The sequence below is a fragment of the Octopus bimaculoides genome, chromosome 6, assembly GCF_001194135.2.
Source record: "Octopus bimaculoides isolate UCB-OBI-ISO-001 chromosome 6, ASM119413v2, whole genome shotgun sequence".
NCBI classification, from domain to species: Eukaryota; Metazoa; Mollusca; class Cephalopoda; order Octopoda; family Octopodidae; genus Octopus; species Octopus bimaculoides.
The window spans coordinates 2,774,535-2,785,435 of NC_068986.1; the positions used below are offsets into that span (position 1 = coordinate 2,774,535).

The following is a 10,901-nucleotide window of genomic DNA, read 5'->3' on the forward strand; positions in this document are numbered from 1 at the left end:
AAAAAAAAACCAAACAAAAGAACAAAACAAAATGGTTTGTCACATTAATGGAAATGTGCAAGAATACTTAAACTTAATTCGTCTTAACTCACCATTCCTGCACAATTGACGAAATATTCACACCGGATTTTGCCATGGCTTGTTAACACAGTTGATACTTTGAGGTTTTCTGTTGGGATTTGGAAAACCTGGATGCCTTCAAAAATTTTAACACCTATGGAGGCAAATAATAAGATTTAAATTACATTTTGAAACAAAAACAACATATTTTAAATTCGAGAATTTTGTTATTAGATCTTGGTAAAAATAACAAGGTGTCATCATCATCATTGTTTAACATCCGCTTTCCATGCTGGCATGGGTTGGATGGTTTGACTGGGGACTGGCAAGCCAGGAGGCTGAACCAGGCTCCAATCTGATCTAGCAATGTTTCTACAGCTGGATGCCCTTCCTAACACCAACTATTCCAAGAGTGTAGTGAGTGCTTTTTACGTGCCACCAGCATGGGAGCCAGTCAGGTGGCATGGCATCAGCCACGTTTGGATGGTGCTTTTTACGTGCCACTGGTACAGGAGCCAGTTGGGGCATGGTGGTGGGGGGGAAGGCTGGCATTGACCACGTTCAGATAGTACTTTTTATGTGCCACTAGAACGGGGAGCCAGTCAGACATCACTAGCAACAACCCTTGCATGATTAGTGCTTATTGCGTGCCACCAGCATAGGAGCCCAGTCAGGTGGCATTGGTATCGGACACAACTACAATTTCCATTTTTGATTTCGATTTGATTAAGATTCTGATTGTAATTTGATTTTACTTGACTCAATAGGTCTCCTCAAGCATAGTGTGTCACCCAACAATTCTCAGGTACTTTTTAAATGGGCTGGTTATTATATATAGTTATAACATTCTGTAGAATCTAGGCACATCAACATGTAGGATGCCAGAAATGGCTAGGTACAATAACATAAAGTTCACAGTGAAGTAGAAGGATCCTGTAGGTATCATATGTTTGTGGGATACTGCAGATATGTAGGTACCAGAGGTACTAGATGTGGCATGGATATGTGTTTACACACACACACAGACACACACACATATTTATTCACATATATATATCCCAGTATTGATCCAATGATCAGATGCTGTTATACATTGCTGGTGACATTGTGCTACGCATTGTTTTAGCCTTTGAATGATGTCACACATGACAGGCTTCTTTCAGTTTTCATGTCTGGACTCCTCTATACAGAAAACATTTACAAATTTAAAGATGATTTCACTTATGTTTCTTTGTATCAAAATGAAAACTTTTAAACTTTTTCATAGATTTTTTTGTGTTTGCATGGGCTGGATGTGTTTTTCAAATTCCACACATAGCTATACAAGTAGTGGTGAATAAACTGTCATCTAAATTATGCAAAAATGAAAATAACACTGACATCTCATTTTAACTGATATATTTACCAAAATTACATAAAAATATCTTGAAATACTACAGTGTAAATGTATTCAATAAAATCGCCATTGGCTTCAACCAAAGTACATGTTTGGGAAGCCAGCTTCTTAACCACACAGCCATGCTTGTGCATCTACAAAAGTATAAAAGCAGAATAGAATTCTTGAAATGGCTCACCTTTTTCTTTTGCTAGCTTAGCATAGACCATGAGAAGGTCAGTTGGATTAACAACACCATCACCAGGTACCCATAAAGCACCCTGAAAGAGAGAAAATTATCTTTCATATGTGTGTGGATGTGCGTGTATGTGTACATACATACATAAATACATTTATCATCATCATCATCATCATCATCATCGTTTAACGTCCGCTTTCCATGCTAGCATGGGTTGGACAATTTGACTGAGGACTGGTGCAACCGGATGGCTACACCAGGCTCCAATCTAATTTGGCAGAGTTTCTACAGCTGGATGCCCTTCCTAACGCCAACCACTCAGAGAGTGTAGTGGGTGCTTTTACGTGTCACCCGCACGAAACGGCCACGCTCGAAATGGTGTCTTTTATGTGCCACCCGCACAAGCCGGTCCAGGGGCACTGGCAACGATCTCATATCCAACCCATGTCAGCATGGAAGGCAGACATTAAATGATGATGATGGTGATCATCATTGTTTAATGTCTGCCTTCCATGCGAGCATGGGTGGGATGGTGATGATGATGATGATGTGTGTGTGTGTATCTTCAGAGAGAATGCAAGTGACAAACAGACAGAGAAGGTGGAAAATTTAGCTATAAAGTGAGAAAATAATTATTAGGGAAATTCATGAATACAGAAATGATTGGATGAAATTAGCAAAAGGACTAATGGAAACTAGTAGAGAAAATAACCGTTTAACAGCAATGAATGATACTTTAAGATGAGGCAGTTGTGATATATGATGATCATTGTATATAAAGTACCATGATTTGTTAGAACAAAGTTATTTTAGGCCAAAATAGATCACTGGGTATCTTAGTCTTCTATCATAAATTTACCCACATCTAGGGTTTACTTATAGGAAGATTAAATTGCTCTTAGCATTTGACTATTACTTTAGCTTATCAATCCTGAAAGGATTAAAGATGGAGTCGACCTTGGCAAGCTTTGAATGCAGAGAATGTAAATAGTAACAGCTGAATGTTGCAAGGCAAATTGTCCCATGTTGTGACAATTGTTCTTATTTCCAAGAGTAGACATTAGGATCCTAGCTTAGAAAACATGGTGACACGCATAGAAGAATCTAAGAGTGAAAGTGTACAAGGATACAGGTTTGCAAACTGTAAATCCTTCCAATCATCTCAAAATATGGATAAGTTGATGATGATCCTTATCCCGCTGATGCTAGCAACAATGAATATTTTAAAAATTGGTTAGCGTTAGGAAGGGCAGCCAGAAATAGAAACCATATCAAGCTTAAAAAAAAAAAAAATTAAAAAAAAAACCAAAATAAAAAACATATGAGAAAGACATAATTTTCTGACCTATCTAAGAGGACAATAACTTTGAATAAGAACTAACTCAAAGAAACAATTAGTTACCTCGAGATCTTCATGACGGATTTCTGGACATTTATCTTTAACCTCTTTAGCAGTAATAATGTGTGCTTCTGGACCATTTTGTCTGGGAGTAAATAACAAAAACATTTAGTATTGTCAAATAAATATCTTTCAGTCTTTCAGACAAATAAACAGATGCAAAAAATATAAGAAGAAAAAAAAAATTTTGTTTGATTATATTGTTTATACAGGCACAGTAACCTAGGGTCGTTTTGAAGTGGTTTATATGATTGGAAATATAATTTCAAAGTGTTCATAGCAAAGATCTGATCAAAGACTTTGCAATTTAAAAATCAGGAGAAAACCTTTCAAATAAAAATAAAGTGGAAATATACAAAAATAAACATTATTTTCCATCTTACTGTTAGTTTTTTTCTCATTAAAAAAAAAAAAAAACTTATTTTATGGCTATTATTGTTTATATATTGACTTCCATATATATGGTAGAACCAAAATCTTTGAAGTACTTAGGGGCTTTATGGGTCTTAATCCAGCCCTGCTACCACCCACTCTATTGGTCACATTGCTGTGTACTGATGGTGATATTGTAGAGTAGTGACAGAATGTTTTGCATTGCAAAGTACAAGGTAACCTCACAGGTGCTGGTGCCACAATAAAATGCATCCAGTATACACTGTAAAGTGATTGGTAAATAAGTGGAGACAACATAGAGTCAAGAGAACTCTTAGACTTGATAAAGGCATGACAATTTCTCTAGTGCTAATGCCATGATAAAATACATTCACTACACTCTGTAAAGTGATTGGAGTTAGGAAGGGCATCCAGCCATAGAAATCCTGCCAAATTTAAAATGTATGAGAGAGATGTGGTTCCTCAGTCCATCTAAGAGGATAATAGCTCTGAATAAAAACAAGCACAAACTGAGATAATTCAATTCAGTCCAAACCAGTTTGGAATAAGAATGTAAATAGATAGTTTAATTGGCCAATAATTAAATTATTCAAATTGCTGTGCAATGACCAAAACAGTGCATAAATTAGATAATTTATCATTATATTTACTACTTAATAGTTATTACAACTAGAACCAGTTTATAAGAATGATAACATACAATTGAGAGGAGGGAGTTAACATCGACAAGAAAGGCCACTATAAAAAAGGGATAAATGTACAATTTGGCAAAGCAAAAAAGAATATACTTTAATATTTACTTGGCTCTGGCCTCTGCTCGTTGGAAGTAGATGAGTCTGTCTTTCGAGCGAGCTAGTTGCAAGCTCCCACACTGCTTCCAACCTGAAAAGAAAGAAAGAAAGAAACAAAGAAAGAAAGAATGAGAGACAGAGACAAAGAGAGTAACACCATCATCATCATCATCGTTTAACGTCCGCTTTCCATGCTAGCATGGGTTGGACGATTTGACTGAGGACTGGTAAACCAGATGGCTACACCAGGCTCCAATCTGATTTGGCAGAGTTTCTACAGCTGGATGCCCTTCCTAACGCCAACCACTCCGAGAGTGTAGTGGGTGCTTTTACGTGCCACTGGCACGAAGGCCAGTCAGGAGGTACTGCCAACGGCCATGCTCAAAATGGTGTATTTTATGTGCCACCTGCACAGGAGCCAGTCCAGCGGTACTGGCAACATTGCATATTATTCATAAATTGAAGAGTTGCAAGCTAGCAGAATCATTAACATGTCACACAAAATGCTTCGTGGCATTTGTTTTGGTTTTACATTCTGAGTTCAAATTCCACTGATGTGGATTTTATGCCTTTTATCCTTTCTGGGTTGATGAAAGAAGTACCAGTTGAGTACTGGAAATGATGTCATTGACTACTTCCTCCTGCCAATATTTCAAGTCTTGTGCCTATAGTTGAAAGAATTATCCATAAACTGAGTACAGCAGACAACAGACAGAATCAACAAGATAACAAAAAAACCCCCAAAAAACTGCCAGATTCACTCTTACTTTTCATCTGTCCAATGTCAACCGGGGTCCATAAGATAATCAGAAATAATTATACAGGGATCAATTGAGTTGACTACACTCTCTGACCACTAATATACTAATGTTAGAAATCATTATGATTTCAGAAATATAAAAATAATATCGATCATGCCTTCTGTTATAATCAGGGGTTCTGAGTGAAATAGGTTGTAAAACAGAACAAAACTGCTTTTGGACCCCAGAGGCAAATCCTTTGAAAATTCAAAGGGAGAGTTGTTGTTTTGAGGAAAGAGCCCATCAAATATTCGTATGTCCTTTCTTGGTTCTTGACTGACTCCACCATTCATATAGGCCTTGGCTATAATCACAAAGAATTTGGCACATTTTGGAGAAACATGCCTACAAATATTTGAGATAATAAAAGTGCTTTGTTAGAATCTGTCATTTTAATGTCCATTTTTCCAAACTTCATGGATCAGAAAGAATTCACTGTGGTAGATTTTCTATAGCCAAATCTGTTTCCAAACAAGGTATTATTTCCCTGTGGCTGGACAGGTTTTTACAGAAGATCGAAAACAAACAAAACATCTTTTTCTTGCACGATCATTATTTACAACCAGCAACAACACATGAAGATGAGAGAAAATATGAATTGAATCCACACACATTTCTTTCATTCAGTGCCAGATAGAATCATTCTATTGATGTCTTCAGAATATAACAATATCTGTCAGAGCGATAACCGTTCTCAAAAGACAGATACAAAAGGAGTAAAAGACTGCTTTACAACACAATGGAAGATACCTAAAGCAGAGGAAGAAATACTGAAGTCAGATCTCACAATGTTGGACATTACAAAAGACATAAGACAGGACCAAGATGAATAATGATTCACTAAAGAATGGACCCATCGTCTTTAAGCATAACATTCATTGAAAGTAAACGTTATGTTTGAAGATGATATAAGATATTAACAAAATTTGTTTTGTCATTACTTCAGTCATAAATCAATCAAACAACAACAGCTACAACAAGCCATCAATGTTTAAAATAAGCTACTAACCAACACTGTGGCCTTGGTCTTCAAAGCTTTTGTAGAGATTCCTGCTATATGTACAAATGTCAGCTTGAACTTTGTGACTTCTTATTTGTCCAACCAGTCCTGCAGCATGCCAACTTGTGCCACAGCCTATCCTGTTAAAATTCAAAATATAAACACATATTTTTATGAAGAAAACAAGAACAAATAAAGCATGGATATTTATCATTTTGTTCTTTTTAGAGTGGACAGACAGAAGAAACTTTTATATTGGGATGCTGAGAAACCTATGCTTTCTGAATCTAGAAATGAAGCTACTTATTCTAAATCAATGCTCTCCCATTTATTTTGGACATAATCCATTTACTTTCCATGGTGGGAAACATATTACAGCACTTTGATCTGATTTTATGCCCAACATAATATTTCCAGGTTGACAACAGTGGTTTTCACACAGCAAAACTTGCAGAAGTCATTATATAAATAGCAGCAATTGACATAACATGGGAATACTTTTAACTTCATATGAAATCAATACATTCACTAGAAAAGATACAAATGAAAAAAATAGATTGCTGTTCTAGATAAATATCTGCAATATTTTTTGAAATTTTAAGATGTCAAGGCTGGCCGAGTTGTTAGCGTTCAGAGCTGAAATTCTATCAAGGTTGACTTTGCCTTTCATCTTTTTGGGGTCAAGTATAAGGGGGTGCTGAAAAGTTTCTGGCTTTGGGTAAAAGAAAATACAAGAGGATCAGTTAATTATGATTTTATTCAACATGTTCCCCTCTCAGATTCACACACTTATTGCAGTGGTCCTTCAGTTTTCTAAGCCCTGTAAAAGAATTTGGAAAGTTGGACCTCCAACCAGGCCTTTCCCGATACCCTTAAACCCTGGAACTTTTCAACATTCCCTCGTACCAAACAAGCATTGAGGTCAATGCAATCGACTTAGCACCTCCCCTCAAATTGCTGACCTTGTACCAAAATTTGAAACCAGTATTTTTTGATCTGGTTCTGAATTAGTTGGGCTGCTGCTTCAGAGAATTTTTAGCTGTTTAATATTTAATATTGTGTAAAAGGAAACAAACATATAAAAAGAAAATTTATACATAAACTTCATCGGTTTGAATTTTAGCCACTGCCGGGTAGTGTGTTTAATTTGTTCACTGAGCACTGCCACAAATTCCCCCTTGTTTTTCAAAAATCCCCCCTAAATCACAAAATAAGTGGGGGAAATGTGTCCTATTTTTTAAATCCTGGTAGCAACACTGAAACTGGAAGCAGGATAATAATCTAATTCTAATCTTTATCCTATTCAAGAATATAAACATGTTTTTAAGCACATCACATGCAGAGTTAAAAAGAAACACTACTTTTCTGAGTTTGAATGTTATCATGGTTGATAACTTAAGTTACTTTCATAGTGTTTATCAATTACCTGGAATTTTAAATATGCAGCCTAATGACTTTTCTATTTAAATTCAACTAAACGTGTCACTGAAAACAGCTGCCCTACCCAAGAGTAAATAAGAGAAAGTTGTTTTTATAGTAAAAATGTGTCATTTATGATATTTATTTAGAAAGTGAGATAAGTAAATAGTTTCCCCCAAACATTGTATGTATACTTATCTCTTCACTATACTTCCCACCAGTGGCATCTCATGTATTTTAGTACACCTATTCAATGAATCCACCATTACCATCAATGGCTGCTTTAATATGGGGTCAGAAGCATTGACGTACTTGAATCAGATGATCTTTATCAATTTTGGTCATGGTGAACTTGAGGGATTATATGGTGTTATTGGGGAGTTGATTGACCTTTCTCTCGACTATGCCCCATACATAATAGTCTAGTGGATTGAAGTCTGGTGAACAAGGAAATCATGTGTCTGGGGGGAATATGATCATGAGGATTGCCACCCATCCATACTTGGTTTCTACTAGCCTTATGAGGTGGTGTAGGGTCTTGTTCAAAGATGTTTGGTCTTCCATTACAAACTCTACCCAGGGCTTCACAACTTTCTCCAATACCTCTGTGTAGATAGAAGTATTGACCCTTAAGCTCTGTGAAGAAAAGTGAGGAAGCATGACATCTCTCTTGTTGCTGAAGACATCCAAACCATAACAGTTGCTGGGAACTTAATATGCATGACCGGTGGAACCTCATTTGGGTCTCTGCATAACCATCTGTCCTTCCTTCAGTTTATCCTTTAGTCCTGTTTGATGTTTTTTCTCATTGGAGAAAAACCAAAGCATTCTAGTCTCTTCGTACTTAAACTTGTTTAGCAAGCACTTTGCATGGATTGGATGATTCTCTTGTCACATCCAACATAAACTGACCCCCGCCCCCTGCATCACATATAACTTGTAGAGGACATTCGGAGTGGTTGGCGTTAGGAAGGGCATCCAGCTGTAGAAACTCTGCCAAATCAGATTGGAGCCTGGTGTAGCCATCTGGTTTCACCTGTCCTCAGTCAAATCGTCCAACCCATGCTAGCATGGAAAGCGGACGTTAAACGATGATGATGAACACTTGATAGTGCAGTCTGAAAGCTTGAGGTCCTTTGCCAAGGCTCTGACTGACTTCCCAGGGATTTTATTGATTAGCTTTTGAACTTTTCTGATGGTATTAGGACTCTGTGTATGTGTTTTGTGTTTGGCTGCTGTTGGAACCCTGTCAGCAGCTTCTATCTTCTTTAAAACTTTGACGACTCATCAAACTTTCAGGAAGTGAGCTATCTCTGTATCACTATACTCTACTATTAAGGTAACAATTACAACATGCCTTTCCAATTGCTGAGTTAGCCTGATATCTTACATTATTTATCTGAAAAGTGAATAAAATAAGGTAGAAGAAAGTTAGAGCTCTTCAGAGAAGTGTCCTAGAAAAAAACAAAAAAAAAAAACTGATGCACCTTGTAGTATATATATAATTACATTTTTTAATATATATATTACAAGAATTTTAATCTGAAACTGTGGTGAAACTGATATTTCTGTACTTTAGGAGGGCCAAGGGTCATACTACTGATAAAGGCACACATGATGGTTGTAGTACAAAGTACAATAAACATACATACATACGTCCATACATACACACAAAATCATCATCATTTAATATCCACTTTTCTATGCTTGTGTGAATTAGAAGTAATTTATTAAAGCAGATTTTCTATGGCTGGACGCCTTTCCAATTCTCATGTTACCAATATTTTCCCATAGCTAGACATATTTTTCAGAAAACGAACAACAACATTCACAACCAGCACATGATGTCTAGACACTTACAGTAGGGCTGAACCTGAAACCACATGGTTGGGAAGCTAGCTTCTGAACCACACAGCCACACCTATGCTGTATGTATGTGTGTGCAAATGTAGGTAAATAAAGTTTCTGTCAATGAAAAGCATTGGTCAATCTGAGGTTATGGAAGAAGACATTTCCTCAAAGTGTCAAGCATTGGGATTGAACCTAGAATCATGTGATTGTGAAGCAAACTTCCAAACCACGTTGCAGTAGCTATGTCACTGAATTTTCTTTGCTGTATTCTTTCTGTTGCTAAAACTCTATGGACTCCACAACCAAACAAAAAAAAGGAATGCTTGCGAAGACCTGTTGGGACAAGCGAAAGCGAAATCGTGATGGCACCTGTGCCCAGCGTCGCCTTCCTAGCACTTGTGCTGGTGGCACGTGTAGAGACATTCGAGCGAGATCATTGCCAGTGCCGCTGGACTGGCTCCTGTGCAGGTGGCACATAAACAACACCATTTTGAGCGTGGCTGTGCCAGTACCCGGCTGACTGGCCCTCGTGCCGGTGGCACATAAAAGCACCCACTACACTCTCAGAGTGGTTGGCGTTAGGAAGGGCATCCAGCTGTAGAAACTCTGCCAAATCAGATTGGAGCCTGGTGTAGCCATCTGGTTTACCAGTCCTCAGTCAAATCGTCCAACCCATGCTAGCATGGAAAGCGGATGTTAAACGATGATGACGACGATGATGATGATGATGACCCATTATATCAAAGTGGATTCATGAACCAGCGATATCTGTTCCAAGTATTCTACTTGTTTTATGTTAAAACTGGCCAGACTTGAGCTCTCACACAGATCCTACAATTTTCATTGTAAAAATATGCATTCACATGTTTGAAATATTCAAGTTACAAGATAATGCATGATTAATTAAAAACAATGTGAATAGACAAGCATTGCATTTGACAGAATAATTTGTATGTTAGAAGTTTAAGAAAGTAAGCATCATAATAGAAAACATAGAATGACCCAATAATAAATCAACTGATAATAAATAAACTGATATTGTAGATCTCATGAAATACTAAATACACATATTTAATAAGTCTTGAAAATTTAATCTCAACCAAAATGAAACACAAATACATAAATACACGCACACACACACACACATATTTGCAAAATTACCCACTCATAAATAACCAATACACAATACATTGCTGATGAACCTTGAAGCTCTTATCCCAATCTACATATACGCACACACACACACACACACACACATTAATAAAAGTGACCCACAAAAACAAAATCACTCAAGAATGCAATCTAAGATTGATTTCAAATTTTGGCACAAGGCCAGCAATTTCGAGAATGGGGGTAAATCGTTTACATTGGCCCCAGTGTTCAATTGGTACCTATTTTACTGACCCCGAGAGGATGAAAGGCAAAGTTGACCATTGCGGAATTTGAACTCAGACTGTAAAGATGGATGAAATGCTGCTAAGCATTTTGCCAATCTAATATTAGCACCTATTTAAGCCAGTGAGCTGCCGGAATTGTCAGCACATTGAGTAAAATGCTTAGTAGTATTTCATCTCTCTTTATGTTTTGAGTTCAAATTCTGCCAATGTCAATTTT

General features: G+C 37.0%; 1 protein-coding gene across 1 annotated transcript in view; it reads right to left on the minus strand.

Moving 5' to 3' along the window:
- LOC106875297 (pyruvate dehydrogenase phosphatase regulatory subunit, mitochondrial) overlaps nucleotides 1–10,901 on the minus strand; it is a 30,237-nt gene that overhangs the window by 13,235 nt on the left and 6,101 nt on the right. The window contains exons 2-6 of the mRNA XM_014923385.2: nucleotides 6,027–6,157; nucleotides 4,227–4,308; nucleotides 3,037–3,118; nucleotides 1,635–1,716; nucleotides 93–214 (exon numbers count right to left, since the gene is read on the minus strand). Coding sequence (XP_014778871.1) covers nucleotides 93–214; nucleotides 1,635–1,716; nucleotides 3,037–3,118; nucleotides 4,227–4,308; nucleotides 6,027–6,157 — 499 coding nt within the window. The remainder of the gene's footprint in view (nucleotides 1–92; nucleotides 215–1,634; nucleotides 1,717–3,036; nucleotides 3,119–4,226; nucleotides 4,309–6,026; nucleotides 6,158–10,901) is intronic.